Source organism: Meleagris gallopavo, chromosome 2 (assembly GCF_905368555.1).
Source record: "Meleagris gallopavo chromosome 2, MGAL_WU_HG_1.1, whole genome shotgun sequence".
NCBI lineage: Eukaryota > Metazoa > Chordata > Aves > Galliformes > Phasianidae > Meleagris > Meleagris gallopavo.
The window spans coordinates 40,013,133-40,029,123 of NC_139405.1; the positions used below are offsets into that span (position 1 = coordinate 40,013,133).

The 15,991-nt window shown below is 43.6% G+C and overlaps 2 protein-coding genes across 2 annotated transcripts; one reads left to right on the plus strand and one right to left on the minus strand.

Annotated features, from left to right (window-relative positions):
• Window positions 1-54: 54 nt before the first annotated feature.
• On the plus strand, window positions 55-3,802 carry PDCD2 (programmed cell death 2). Its single transcript, XM_085219784.1, has 6 exons — window positions 55-354; window positions 438-686; window positions 1,087-1,272; window positions 2,212-2,318; window positions 2,671-2,787; window positions 3,389-3,802. Exons 1-6 carry the CDS (start codon window positions 57-59, stop codon window positions 3,566-3,568), a joined length of 1,137 nt encoding a protein of 378 aa, XP_085075910.1. The 5' UTR covers window positions 55-56; the 3' UTR covers window positions 3,569-3,802.
• A 1,825-nt stretch (window positions 3,803-5,627) lies between these two features.
• On the minus strand, window positions 5,628-15,830 carry TBP (TATA-box binding protein). The gene is made up of 8 exons (XM_085219786.1): window positions 15,710-15,830; window positions 13,570-13,809; window positions 12,256-12,590; window positions 10,735-10,822; window positions 9,120-9,211; window positions 7,583-7,750; window positions 7,196-7,290; window positions 5,628-6,300 (listed from the first exon to the last, which is right to left on the minus strand). The coding sequence occupies exons 2-8, from the start codon at window positions 13,621-13,623 to the stop codon at window positions 6,221-6,223; spliced, it is 912 nt and encodes a 303-aa protein (XP_085075912.1). The 5' UTR covers window positions 13,624-13,809; window positions 15,710-15,830; the 3' UTR covers window positions 5,628-6,220.
• Between the last annotated feature and the right edge of the window lie 161 nt (window positions 15,831-15,991).

Below are 15,991 nucleotides of genomic sequence, written 5' to 3' on the forward strand. Positions count from 1 at the left end.
CGTTCGCGGCCGTAGGGCGGCGCGCGGCTCGCTTCACTTCCGCCGGCGGAAGCGGCATGGCGGGCGGCGTGGAGCTGGGCTTCGCCGAGGCGGTGGGCCCGGGAGGCGCCTGGCGGCTGCGCAGCGCCCACTTCCCCAGTAAGGTCGGGGGGCGACCGGCGTGGCTGGGCGAGGCCGGGTTGCCGGGTTCCGACGCGCTGCGCTGCGGCCGATGCTTGCGGCCCCGCGCCTTCCTGCTGCAGCTGTACGCTCCGCTGCCCGGCCGCCCCGACGCCTTCCACCGCACTCTCTTCGTCTTCGCGTGCCGCGGCGCCGCCTGCTACCGCCTGCCGGGCCCTGGGGGGCCGCTCTGCGGTGAGCCGGGGGCCGCGGGCGGGGAGGAGCGCCCGCTTCGCTCTCCGCCGCCGCCGCACTCACCCGCCGCTTCTTCCCCGCAGCGTTCCGGAGCCAGCTGCCGCGCCGCAACGTCACCTACTCCGAGGAGCCGCCCTCCGAAGAGCCCCCGCCGCTCCCCGAGCCGGTCCCACGGCGGCTCCGCAGCGGCGCCGCTCTGTGCCGCGTGTGCGGCTGCCTGGGACCCCGCGCCTGCGGGCGCTGCCGCCGCGCCGCCTACTGCGGCCCCGAGCACCAGGCGTTGGACTGGCGGCGTGGGCATCGCCGCTCCTGCGGGACGGGCGGGGACGCAGGTGGGGCCGGGCCCGTACGGGGGTGCGCGTAAAGTTGGCAGCAGCCTTAACTGAGGGGCGGCCGTTGGTAACTAGCTGATCTGTGCCAGTCAACGGGTCACGCTTTTGAAACGTCTAACAGAAACAGTGAGAAGTAACAACCCGTAATTAATGCCATCGTTATAGACGGTGTATCTGATGCATTTGTGACAGCTTTCCTACTCGTAGTACACAGTGGATGAAAAATGGTACAGCCTGTCATTAGTATTTATGTTTGGTCTAACAGTGGTGTAGGTTGTATCTGCCTTTGCAATGTTGGGTCTGTATTTTTGCTTCATAGCACACTGTAGCAGCTACTTCTGGGTAGAAGAGCACGAAACGTGAGATGGCATTGTGAAGTTGTATCTTTTTTGTTTTATAGAGGCCACGGAGGACGCAGAGCCAGACCATAATGAATTCCTTTTTCCAGAATATGAAATTTTGATAGAACCTGAGGAACCAGAGTTTCCTGCTGACAGCACTGTGGATCCTGATGATGAGAAAGGTGCTGTGGATGCATCAAAGAAACTGGAAAAACAAGAGGAAAGCAGAGTCACAAGCACTACAAGTAAGAAATATGTTAGTAGTGAGGACTCTGTTACGTCTTTAAAACGTCAAATGCTGTAGTTCTTAAGTGTTTTTTGTAAACTACTGGTGACCAAAAGTTATAGCTACAGTTGATTATGGTGCCTTTTGGTATGCATCCCATAATAGAAGTTGCTTTTGTGGGAGAGACTGAGCTCCGGCCACAGGAGCTGCTGGAGCAGCTGTTGCTGCAGTGAAGCATTGGACATTAGGGAGCATGCTGTACCCTGCTGTGCTTCCCTCAAGAAAGAAGAAACTTGGGTGAGATAAGAAGAGCCCTGAGCATCTGCCATCATACTTAACAAATCTTTTTGTGCCAGAATAACATTGTTCTGAAGCAATTTTAGTTGAATTTAAAAAATTGAAGCACAAGCCCCTTCTCCCCGAAATCATTATTTGTAGTCACCTCGCAGGCTTTGTACACACCCAGGGTGAAGAGTTTATAGTGTTAAAGAGGAAAGCAAATGGGTTCCCAGCTGTCCTTTATGGTGTAAAGCCTCCTAGGGATTCTCCATGTTACACATTGATGTGAACATGGGAGGGCTGTGGCAGGGGTGTAACTCTTAGTGATTGAAACTGAAGTCTGGTCCCTGTGCAGTGTGGGTGGCCTTTTCCCAGTGTCACACTCTGCAGGTTCAACACATTTAATGATCCCTTGGGAAGCCGCAGATTTTGGTCGATTACCTCCTTCCCTTTCTATTGTTCCACTACTGGCATCTATGGCTAAAATGCTACTAACTCTAATAAATGGATGCATACCAGAATCTTAGTATGCCACAAAAAGAAAAAATAATGTCTTAAGAGTGATGTATACTGGGATTTACTGAGAGCCAAATGCTCTTAGGGATGCAATATTATTTTTAATTTTTGCTTTCCTGTGTTAACTTGTAATCCTTGTCTGTTTGTTTGTTTTCTTGCTTAGGTGATGCATTAGATGAAGAGACATTGGAAGCAATGGCAAAACATGAAACTAAAGAAGACAAAATCTTCCAAACATTTAAAGATCGAATAACTGTTGAGCCAGAGCAGGTCAGAAGATGAAGCAGCCTTATAATTTGCACAGTGTTGTGCTCCTGTAAAATGTTTCACTTTCAATCCTTTTATTTCATTCATACAACTAGAAATGGTGATGGGAATGCCTCATCATCCTCTACGCATCTCAATTAAGCTTAATTTTCCATAGATTTCAGCTCATATAAAATTTTGACTATTTAAACAGTCCTGGGAAGATAAACTTTTCCATGAATATGACTTAAAGGAACAGAAACCTTTTTCTGCAGCCATCTTAAAGCTGTGTCTATGTCAGTAACTACCAGTTTTATAACACAGTGAAAGACAGTATTAACTTAATTTAAACTGCTTAATTTCTGCTTCGTTTTAGATAATTAGATACTGCAGAGGAGGAGAAGGCCCAATCTGGGTATCAGGTGAAAATATTCCTGAAGAAAAAGATATCCCAAATTGCTTATGTGGTGCCAAAAGGGTATTTGAATTCCAGGTATGTAAATTAATTTAAAGATAATAGCATGAAGTACAGTACAGATTTAATGGAATCTAATTGTAGGGTCATACACTTAGAGCAAAGTAGTTGAAATTTCTACAGAATAACAGTGCTGACTTGTGTAGAACCCATGTTTACTCTTTCAGGTGCTTTTCCCTATAGGACTTCTTTCACATACATAAGGTAGATAGATCCCCATCTTGTTAATTTGCACCATGTGTAAAATGGGACAGTTGTGAATATGGAACCGACTCTTAAGTCATAGGAATCTGGTATTGTTTGTTCAAAAATACACCTTTATAGAAGTATTTGAGATGTGATTTGGAAGTAAACTGAGCTGTAAGCATTCAGCTGTACAATTCTGCATGCTAGAAGCATGCGTATCTTGAATACACTTCATGTGATACAAAGATGAGCAATGTAGTCATGGAGATAATAATTTGAGATGGAGAGTAGCTGCTAAATTTAACAATGCTCATTACAGAATTTGTATTAGACTTCAGTAGGGACATGTCTTTGCTTCCCTTTGCGTCTAGTACACTGTTTCAGGAAGTGTAAACTGTTACTTAGTAGTTGTAACCTGTGTTTTTCCCTGAAGATAATGCCACAGCTCCTGAACCACCTTAAGGTTGACAGCCTCGAGGAGAGCATTGACTGGGGAACACTGGTGGTGTACACGTGTGCTGAGAACTGCAGTGCAGAAAACAAGTATGCTGAGGAGTTCATATGGAAACAAGACTTCTCTATAGAGTCTTCTGAACCTCCCTTAAGTTCCTAAGTTGAATCATCTATAATCACACTTATTTTGTTCTTCAACGCATCTGCAGGAAACTGAACTAACAGCAGTGATACCAGTCTAACAGTTCTCTTCTTGGTAGGGGATAGGAGCCCCAGGCAACTTCATTCTTACGCTCTTGAAGTTGGTAATAAAGCCAGATGCGATTCTTCATTGAATTTCACTTCAAATCTCAACTCTGAATGTTTATTTAAATAAAGATTAAATGGTTTTGGACTGGTGAAAGTATCTTTTTTGGCAACCGAATTTGAGAATCTTAGATGATTGCCTGTCAGAACTTTTGCTTTAAAAAACTGATAGTAATTCACAGAGAAAAGCAGACTGCTCTAAGCTCACTTGCATGCTGTAGCTCAGCAGGTTACAGTAGTCACAGCAATGAAGCTGCATAGCCTTTAAACAGGCAACTTAATTATGCTTTGCTCTTCCAAAAGGTACACTGGATCTTAAGAGGCAGTTGTTACATGTTGTGATTAATGATAATTCAGGATAAAATGAACAAGTAATTGTTCTATTTGACTTAAAACCATTAACTGAGTTAAACTATTTCTGCATTAGACTATTGCAGAAGCAGTCTAAACAAAGCCTGCCTTGTCAGAAGATGTTTATCATCTGTTGTTTACTGTTCATAACAGCAGATTTTCAATCTGAACTGTTAACTCTGCCATCCATCTTCAGTGAAGTTTAAAAACAGGTGCCTTCTGTCTGCTGTGTCACTGAGGGAAGAGCAAAAACATAACTGTGATGCTTAAGTAACTGGGATGTTTGCTTAACTACTACCGTGGATAAAACTGCATTTGCAGTAAAAGAGAAGAGGTGGATTGTTTCTACCTACAATACAGAATTTACTTAAGTTACTCATTCCTTCCTCCTGCTTGAGCCCTCCATGTTTGCTTACCAGTGATTCCACGAGCGATTTTATGAAAACACTAGAAGCCACTGCTTTTGTGTAGTTTAGATGCTGGGAATCCTCAGCTGAGCAGGCAGAGAACGCCTTAAGTGTAAAGCTATTTACTCATCACCACACTTCTAAAAGGACCATTTCCTGGAATAGCACACACCATCTTAAGTCACTACAGCACAACTTGGCTGATTTGAGTGAAAACCATATGATATATGGCTTAAAGTTTTCCTACCATAGTTAGCAGTTCTGCAGATGCTAAAAAAGCACAGATGGCAATACAGCAGAACATTGGACCAGCTTACCTAAATACTACATCTGCTGTGTGCTGCATCTCATTTAATTATGTAGCTCTGCATGGTAGTATATCAACTTCCTGCTAAGATCAGTGAAACAAATTATTGAAAGACCTGTTGATAGTGATGCATAACGTGCACCACTGTAAGAATAAGCAAAGATTAAGTTCACTCACGATTTGCAAATGGTATGGTAGCAAAGCCAGCCATAACTACTTATCTGGAATGAAATATTTTAATTAAGAGACCATGGTTACATGTGGGTTAGTTTTAGATAAAAGCTGTTTGAAAGAACGTGGAAGTCATAGAAAGGTTATTACTGGAAATGTACTGGAGAAACAAGTTTATTTTTAGTTCTTAGCCCATTAAGCTTCAAGCACACTTCAAAGGGGAGATTATGTACATGCTGACTCTAGCTGGAAGGGCTTTGACATTTTGTAGGAACACTAATATAGTGAGACTGTCATAGTTGGTAAAATACAAAAGTGATTTATAAGAAATATTAGAAGCTAAGCAAAAAATCTTTTGTTCCAGTTCATTCAAGTGTAGCTATGTAAGACTTGCATAAATCCCATCTGTTGAATGGGAGGCAACACATACTTGAACACAAACTCCTGTAGCCAGTCTTCTCTTTCCTGTTAGTGTACTGGAAGTAATCAGGCTGAATGTTGCCAAGGATATGACTACTGGTAAGCAAGCCAGAGCATTGTTAAGATTTTCTCCAAATGACAAGTCAGTTACAGTAGTGCATGTGCTATTCAAAAATCCAGATTAAATTAAAAAGAACTTCTCAATATATTTCACTTTACCAACTGTGTAATTTTAAAACTCATTAAGACAGTTCCCATAATTGTATAAACAGGGTTTATTGTACATGTGGAGCTGAAGGAGAAAAGAGGAGGAATATATATATTATATATATATGTACAGTGAGCTGTTTTCATTAATAAATTTATTCTGCCTTGCTTAATACTGGAAAGAGGGAATGTGTCTGGCACCAAAGAAATTTAAAACTGAAGAAATTTAAAAGCTTAACTTTCAAAATTATAAAAACCACGGTCTTAATGGAAGGAAATTAAAACATATATACATGGCAACTTAAGTGGTTTATACACTGAGTGACACAGTCGCATTCATCTTTTAAACCAATTTATGAATTTTCTATTAACAGAACTGGCATTAAAACTATTTAAAAGCTAGAATATAAATAAAACTCGGAGGGACTGCTCCAAGAGCAGCCCAACAAAGCAACTCACAGTAACTCAGTAGACATAATCATCGATAAAACAATTCCCCTTGAGCATCAGGGAAATAGGCACTAACTGGGAAATAGTCCAAGTCTGGTGTTGCAGTTTCACTGAAGTCCATCTCGTTACTGCTGTGCCATATGCAATGCCTTTTAAAATGTACCCCCAATTTCTCTGAAATATGTAGAAAATGTTACGTTGTCTTCCGGAAACCCTTTAAAATAGGATAGATGTTTTCAAATGCTTCGTAGATTTCTGCTCGAACTTTAGCACCTGCAACAAGAGAGAAACTGACTTAATTCCCTCTCTCTCCAGAGCCAAATAGTTCATTTTAATTTTTAGAATGTTTATTTGAATGCAGTTTTATGTACATCCACCTCTATTTCTACATGTAATTCTTCCTTTAGATAGCCATTTCCTATAAAACATACATTATCAGAATTAACGGAAGGCGAATAAAGTCCTGAGTTTGTTTCATTACCACTTTCGTGCTTATGCCATACTTGCAAATGAGATTTTCTAAACATATTTTCTCAGTACACTCAACTGCAAAGCACAGCCCCATAGGATGTTTCTGCAGAAGGGCCTGAACAGCAGAGTTCTATTCAAGAGTGCAAAAATCTGGGAAAGCAAGGAAATAGTGACTGAAGCAGAGACCAAAGTGCAGGTATACAGTCCTTCTTTCATCTGTGAATTCAGGTTTGTTTTTTTTTTCAATACAGTAAGGCTTAACAGAGGGGAAAAGGAAGGGTGTAGGTGGAGTGCCCAAGGTTAAGGAAGCCCCAGAGCTTGGATATCTCCCCTTCTTTGGCTGCTGCATCAAAAGAAAAAAAATGGCAGCAGCTCCAGTCAAGCTGTTACAATGCAGTGAGCTCAGTCACATGCACCTAATGCACAGAAACAGACTTTCAGATTTTGCTGAGAACATTACCTGAGCTCTTTTTGGGCACCTGCCATTCTTCATTAGAATTCAAAATCACTACTTATAAGGTTTAACCAAATACATGTGGTTTGCTTTGTGGGTTCTTGTCCACAAAACACTGTACTGTCTGTTCTTTCCCAATACTGTCATTTCTAAAGAAGAGCAACTAATAAATTGCATACTTGTGGGACCATTGTTTCTAATGCAGTCTAAATCTAGCCTACTGGAATAAAATACTTGACTTACCAGTTAAAACCACTTTTCCAGAAACAAAAATAAGCAGAACAATTCTTGGCTTGATCATTCTGTAGATTAAGCCAGGAAACAATTCCGGCTCGTAGCTGTAAGAGAAGAGTCACAGTGTTTCAATGTGCCAACAGACAGATGTCCTAGCCCTTCATCTGCAGAACTGCAGAAACAGACAGTGCAGATGTAGACAATTTGGGAAGAGTAGCAAAGAATTGTTGCCCAATATCAACCCATGAAAATTACATCAGTTACCCCAGAGGCAGAGCTAGGATAGGAACGAAGATGCTGACTCCTCTCTGGTGTAAGGAAACAATCTAAATAGACACCACCCTCTAAGCTAGTCACTACACAGCAAGAATGAAAGGTAAGCAAACCTTCATTTACCTGCTGAACTGCTGGTGTGTGAGTACCAATCCTTCTAATCTGATAGGAAACTTCACATCACAGCTGCCCACCATGTTCTGAATTTTAAAATCCAAAAATTTTGCAGGAAAACCCAGTTTTTGAACAACTCTTGCGTACTTCCTTGCTGCCAGTCTGGACTGTTCTTCGCTGAAGGGAGAAAAGGATAGCCAGCTTATTTCCCCTGTTAAGCACTACTTCAAGCAAACAGCACCAAGCCACAAATATTTAACTGGAAAAAGAAATGTTGTGTGTGTTGCAGGAGAGGAGAGTTGCAAAATGCTTACATCCAAAATTAACAACTATTACTGGTTTGCACGCTTAGTTGGGGTACTAAAGTCCTGAACACTTTAACACAGTATTCACTGTTTATGAAGCAGAAAATACTTTGTAACTCCACATATTTCCATACCCTTCAAATATGCACCTCTGTAAGACATTAAAATTGTTACTTAGATTTTCAATCCCACTACTGCTACAATCTACAAACTCCTATAGGAGCCTGTAAACTGCCAAAGTCCTCTGCTTGATGCGGCCCAGGTACTCAGACCTAGGTTTAACACAACTACACAACCTTACTTGCTATTACAGAACTCAATTTGCTTCACTTCTGTAAACAGCTGAAGATCTGGTTCCTCCTGAGGCAGAGTAAGACAACTTGACTTGCGAACATAACCAGGCAGACAAAGCGTTTCCTGTGCATCTTTATTCATCATTGATGATCAGAGGATTGGAGCACCTCCCCTACAAGGACAGGCTGAGAGTGCTGGGGTTTCTCAGCCTGGAGAAGACTCCAAGGAGACCTTATAGCAGCCTTTCAGTACCTGAAGGGGGCCTACAGGAAAGCTGGGGAGGGACTTTTTGTACTGGTGTGTAGTGACAGGATGAGGAGAAATGGAAGAAGGTAGAATTACACTAGATATTAGGAAGAAATTCTTTACTGTGAGGGTGGTGAAACACTGGAACAGGTTGCCCAGAGAGGCTGTGGATGCTCTCTCCCTGGAGGCATTCAAGGCCAGGCTGGATGGGGCTCTGAGCAACCTGGACTAGAGGGAGGTGTCCCTTCTTATAGCAGGGCATTGGAACAGGATGATCTTCAAGGTCCCTTCCAGCCCAAATTATTCTATGATTCTATGATCTCTCTCATTAGCTTATTCCCTTTGGATTTCTAAAGGACTTCTTCAGAGTTGAATTTCTCTCCTGCTCACTGTAGTAAAACTCATGTTTAGTTTTCAATTCTCATGCCTCAATGATCCCGTTACGAACAGATCAGACCACAGGGACTGGAGACTTGGAGCTCTTGGCCCACGATGAATGAAACAACTCAAATACCAAATTGCTCTTATCCTGCCGCTGCCCCTACAGTTTAAACAGTTTCAGTGCATAGCCATTCTATGTGCATGTGCATATACAACATATATATAATAAACACTGTATAAAAGAAACAGTATTTCTCAAGCATCATGGTTTCAAAAGAAAAGATGACCTTGCCTAGTTTGCTCTTAGCAGCTGAACGTACCTTTTTGCTCCTGTGCACACCATTTTTCCAGAGCTGAATATAAGCGCAGTAGTACGTGGTTCTCTTATTCTCATAATAACAGCAGCAAAACGCTGAAATGTGAGCATTGAAATTATTAGTGATACATGGATGTAACAATTACATCAAGACCAAGTTTGCGTAATCTAAGTAGCCACTGCAAAGAAATAACTAGATTCAAATATATGTACAGAACACTCCTCATTCACACATTTCAAGTAAGCTTTAATTAGTTTCAAACACTCTTACAGGTAGAGTCGAACAGGAAGGATTTCTAGTACTGCACTTCTCTTTTACTAAGCTTGTCTTTGACTACCATGTGCATACCACAAATACTACTAACATTTGCAACACAACGATAGCAACGATCTCAGTACCAAATTTTCCTCCACATCTTGAAATTTAATCTGTTATAAGCAGGATGGAAGGTTATGCAAATATTTTATGGTCTACTTTGGCTTTGTACCTTAAGCATTCGGGTAGCATTAGAAAATTGTCAAACAGAACTGCTGGGAAGTCAGAAGCCATATTTCATATAAACTGAAGTCATCTTAACTACCATAGTAGAATACACCTGCATTTATAAACATTCTTAAACTCTCTGAAGCAACTGCAAACTGTTCTGGGCATCACACACTAAATCCCTTTTTTGTGCTATATTAAACTTGGACCAGTTCACTATACGGTCTCATATGCTGTTCTGCTGACATAATGAAGGTAGTAGCATGAGTTACCCAACAACACATTTGTCAAACTATGGCTTAAATAACAGCCAAGCAACGTCTTTGTTTCATAAAACGATGTACTGACTAAAAGTCAGGAGTGTGTTACATAACCCTTCTTTTCTCTCTGCTGTGGAAAAACAGCATTTCATATTGATCGTTCTAGCCTACAAGTTTTACACAGCCACCTACCCTACCATAAGAGCTACCATCGCCTGCTCAAATGTGAGCTGCACAAGCATCTTACTCACATGCAGTTGTTAACAGCATCACTGTTATAACTGACAGTAACAGTCAGTACTGGGGGAAAACGTGAAAGAACAAAGCTTAGAGGGGGAGCGAGGCCACAAGAACCCTGTAACTGCACTGCTGCCACAGGAATTCCAGAGCAGTAGCCAGAAGGAAGAAACTCTGGAACTCACAGAACAACCATGGCTCTTACAGATGCCAGAAATTGAATTCTCCCTTCCTTTTTTCTTGTTGGAAAATAGGGAACAAGACTTGAGCATCAGACATTTTGCAATAACACAAAAACGGAACTTGCTGAGCAAAAGCAACGAGGGTGCCATATAAACAGTAACTCAGGACAGCTCTACAACAATGAAAAAAACTTTCCCAGTATATTAATTAGTCACACTGTTCTTTCTAATGCTCCCAAATCACATCTTCACATAAAACACAGCTATATCAGCATAAGAACGCTTCTTACTCATTCAGAAAAGAAATCTTTAATGAACTTAGGTAATTCTATTAACTCTACCATAAAACTGTTTCTGAATAAAGGTTTTTCAATCTAGCTACTACAGCAAAGCACACTCCAAACCCGTTCTGCTGACATATCTGTTACTGGATGCATTCTAACATACTTCTCTTACCTTGGGATTATATTCAGCATTTCGGGCACGAAGTGCAATGGTTTTTAGGTCAAGTTTGCAACCAAGATTCACCGTGGACACAATATTCCTGAAAATAGTTCAGAGAAATACATTTTAAAAAGTAAATTAAAGAATTAAAGCATCCATATAGCATGCTTATTAGTTTCATTTTTTTTATTTGTTTAAACAAGCAAACTTCAATGACATCTCTCATACTGACAGGAAACTCCTCTTTTAGGGCAGTACCTCCTAAAGCACGACTGCTGATTCCTCCTTTCCTGCCAACTATTATGAAAAGCATCCCATGAGAAAAATATTTCAGTTGGGCAGGAAAAAAATTTTGAGGTTGTGCTGTGACCACTCATCACAATCCAGGAAGCTGCTGTGAATGGGCAAAAATGTAGTAGCAATGATACTGTCCTTGGGATGCCCTTCAAGGAGGAAGACATGATGCAGGACTAAGTGAGAATACCCTCGCAGATAAACCCACTGCTAGGTGTTCAAAAAAAACGATCTCCAGAAAGTTTAAGAGAAGTCCAAGGAAATTTTGCATTTAGTAACACTTATTTACTTAGAAAACACTGAAATCTAAAGGTCTTCCGTAGGTTTTAAAAAAATATTAATATTGGAGACTATTCTTTTGGTGCAAAATTCACTTTGTTTAACACCTATTTCTCCTTGGGCCTTCCATACGTTGTTGTAAGTCTCTATAAAGCTACAGTTCAGTGAAAATACTTTCATACCTGAAACTCAAGAAGCTCTACGTTGTAGTAAATGACTAGAAAACGGAGCATGGAATATTAAAGACTACTCACTACTAGCTTCTAGACTATCAGCCAGTATCTTCCTCTCAACCCTTCCAATTCCGTTATAGACGTTACAGTTCCTGTGATCTGCTTTAATATCTCACTGCCAAAATTCTCTGCACAGTGAGATGGATCTACTGACTTTTTGGTGTAAGCTAAAAATGAGTGTTTCAAGGCACGTGTATTTTGAAATACCAGATCATCAACTCAGACAGCTTCATAAGCAAAGCAAGACAAACTCCCACAGCACAGAGCTTTAGCACTATACTGCTAAATGACAACATGATCATAGAATGGTCTGGGTTGAAAAGGACCACAATTATCATCTAGTTTCAACCCCCCTGCTGTGTGCAGGGTCACCAACCACTAGGATCAGGCTGCCCAGAGCCACATCCAGCTTGGCCTCCAGGCATGGGGCATCCACAACCTCCTTGGGCAACCTGTTCCACTGCATCACCACCCTCTGTATGAAAAACTTCCTCCTACTACCTAACCTAAACCTGCCCTTAGTTTCCCCTTGTCCTATCATTATCCACCCTTGTAAGCAGTCATTTACAATGATAACGTTCTGCACTAATCATACAAATAAATATTCAAGATCACCCTTCCTATCAAAATGTAGTACACAATTCCTCATGTGGTTTCGCTCTTGGGTATTTCGAGTTAAAGCACATCCTGAGAGACGTCATGCTATACTAGCACACAACACACTCACTGTAGCTGTGGCACTATCCCAGAGCTCTCAGATGCCGGTGTTGCAGGAGTTATAGGAGTCATCGGAGTCATTGGGGAGGGGTACAGAGGTGTGGTTCCTGGTAAAGGGGCTGTGGTAAGAGTCTGTGAGTGGAAGAGCTGAGGAGTTTGACCAGATGTTCCCTGTGTCGCTTGCTGTGATGTAGACTGCTGTGCTGCCTGCTGCTGCTGCTGCTGCTGCCGCTGTTGTTCCTCAAGGATGGACAGACTGTTGGTGCTCTGGACAGGCTGTGGTGTCAGTCCCGTGCCATATGGCATCATTGGGCTAAAAATTGGAATTCCAGGAGTCATTGCACCCTGCAGAAGAAAGCATGAAAAAGGAACCACAGATCCTTTGACTTAATCTCATTTTAAAGAGAAAAAGCTTGAAGTAGTAATCTAAGAATAAGTCATCTTAGTTGGTCACATCAAACCTGTGGCATATTAGTAACTTAAAAAGCTAAAAACAGAAAACCTTTGCAAGATTCAGTTCTTCCACAACATGAATCACAACATCCATCAGTCTGTCAATTCCAACACTGCCTGGCACGTCAATGATATCAGTATGTTTCCTACAATACCTGGAAAGCACATCTCAACTTTGACCCACAATTTCTACTTGCAATCGTTAGAATGCAAATGCATTTGCAGCACAACTGTAGTCCATTATGTATAAGCCATTTAAAGGATTCCAAAAGTAATGAACAAAGTTAAAATGATAGAATGGCTTGAGTTAGAAGGGAATCTCCACCCCTTGTCATTGGCAGGGCTACCACCCACCAGCTCCGGCAGCCCAGGGCCCCTTCCAATCTGGCCCTGTGTGCCTCCAGGGATAGGTCTTCCACAGCTTCTCAGGCCAGCCTGTACCTGACCACCTTCTGTGTAAAGAATTTTCTCCTAACATCTGATTTAAATTTCCCTCTTTTAGTTTAAAGCCATTCCCCCTTGTCCTATTGCTATTAGACCATGTTAAAAAGTCAATCCCCCTCCTGCTTGTAAGTTCTCTTCAAGTGCTGGAAGGCTGCAGTGAGGTCTCCCCTTCTTATTTCCAACATGTCAGTTATGTTTCAGCTTCAAGAAAACCATAAATATATCATTATATTTCTTAAACCTCTGGATATATAAATCAATGTTTTTTCAACTCTGCTTTTTACTAATTATTCTATATGCAATAGAATTTTTCGTATCTGCAAACATACGAACAAAAAAGACACAAAGAAATTACATACAAGAAACAGAAAACACTTTCACAAAGAAATTCAGACTGCATATTGCATATTACGTCATTCCTCTTTACCTGAGGGGAGGCTAAGCCTTGAGCGTAGGGTGGCAAACTGTTGTTCTGATCCATGATTCCAGTTATTCTTTGGTGAGGCCAGAAATATTTCCTTCAATTAATTTAAATTAATTTAAAACCGAAATGGTTTTTGACTCTCTAAAGCATTCCAGCAAAGCAGCTTTTTAGCCAAGCTGAAAACGTCAGGAAAACATCAGCTCCAGAGAAAACGTACTGCAAGTCTAAAACACTAAACAGAGCCTGAAAAGAAAAGAAGTAATATCTTGAGAATAACATTTAAATAAAAGCACACCTATCAGCTGGTATGTTAGATAAGAAACACCCACATACAAATATATGTGAGAACACTCATACGCACGCACACACCCATGCACCTTATATAAAGTAATCTCTCTCTTTCTACAGCACCTTACAGCCCCCTGGATGCCCCGTGGTGAGCACCCACAGCACGTGAGCAGCTGCCTCCAGAACTACGCCCTCCTTCACACACAGCTCTAGACCTTCACGCTCACTGTACCATATTCTTCTCTTCATCTGGGAAAGCACTGACTTTCAGAACTGAATTCCACCAGCTCCTGACAGACAGGCCTAAAGCCACACATTGCTCACACATCTCCTCCTGGGAAGAGTTAAGGCTTGGCCTTCCAAAAATGTTTTTTTCTGCTATGGGAAAACACTGCTGGTCAGCTCAGGTTTAGGAATTCTCCTTCCATCTACTTCCGCAAAGCGCTAATGCATTTTGAATTGCAGTGATGTACTTCATTGGGGGAAAAAGAGAAACTGAAAGCATGAAATGAACGCATGCTTTTGGGTGTTGTTGTTTCACTTATTGTTCGTTTGTTGTTTGTTTAAACAAAGACCGTACCTCTATTGGCATGCTATGGAAAGAAACAATACAAATAGAGAATTGAAATGCTTTCATGGAATCGTAAGGGCTGGAAGTGACCTCCAGAGATCATCGAGCCCAACCCCCTGCTAAAGCAGGTTCCATACTGTAGAAAAGTGTCTGGGTAAATTCTGAGTACTTCCAGTGAAGGATACTCCACAGCCTCTCTGGGCAGCTCTGTCTTCCTCTATTTGTATGGAACTTCCTGTGTTGCAGTCTGCGTCCACTGCTCCTTGTTCTGCCTTGAACTGGGGAGCCCAGAACTGGACACAGTGCTCTGGATGTGGCCTCAGCAGGGCAGAGCAGAGTGGGAGGATCACCTCCCTCAACCTGCTGGCCGTGCATCCCTGGATCCCATTGGCTTTCTGGGCAATAGGGGCACACTGCTGGCTCACGGTCCACCTGCTATCTGCAAAAAAGCTCAGGTCCTTCTCTGCATAGCTTCTTGTTATGAAATGCTATACTTTTTTTATCAAATACTTTGCCATTAGTTTATAGCTTGCTTAACTTGACACTTACGCAGAGAGCTTCAAGGTCATTTTTAGGCAAACCTTCAGAAAATTTGAAGAAAGCCTGCCCAGCTTTTTCTTGTCTTTAAGGCACAAGAGCTCAAAATCGCACTAACGTAACACTGTAGCCGAAACAGCATCCGCTGTTTTCCCCAAAGGCGCTTCCACGTTTCACGCCCTGGAAAGAGGTGGCCCCCCGGCCCAGCCGTTACCCAGCAGCAGAGGCAGCCCATCCGCAGCCCGAACGCCGGGCATGCCGGGACGCGCCGCGCGGACAACACCTACATCCAACCCATCCGCAACCCCCCGCCTGCGGCCCGATCCCTCGGCCGAGGGACGCGGTCCGCCCCTCCGAGCCCCGGTACCGCGCCCACGTGCACGGGAAGGGGCGATTATAGCTCGGGCCGTTCCTCCCGCCGCGCCAATGCCAAAGCGAAGGCCGCCGCCGCCTTCCCCGCCCGCCGTCACGTGGGGGAGGCGGTGACCGCCGCCAGCCGCCATCACGCCCCCGGCACCAACGGCCGTAGCGGGACGGCTCCCGGTGCGCCGTTCGGCCCGGGGCCATCACACACCGCCCATCCCCTCCCTCTCCGCCGTTCAGACCTGCCCGGAGGGCCCCGATCCTACGACGGCGCCCGCGGGGAGGTACGGAGCGGGCTCGGCCCGACCGGTCCCTCCCGACAGAACCGGCGCAGCCCACGCCATGGTGGGCCCGGGGCGGAGTGGGACACATAACAGTCGGTACCTGCCGCGTGCCGCGCCCAGGCGACGCCACCACCGCCGCCGCACAGCCCCAGCGGGAGCTAAGCTGCGCCCCGCTCCCGCGCCGCTGGCGCGCGTCGATTGCGTCACTTCCACCGCGCGTCCACCCCGCCCTCTCTACCGCCATCTTGAGTGAGGGCGGGGCGGGCGAGCGTCGTGCCGCTACCCGCGGGGTATCGGCTCTACTCACACCTCGTGCCGCGGCGTCTGGCACCGCGCTCATGGCGAGAACCTCTTGTGCTTCCCGTCCCTTCCGCCCGAAGTC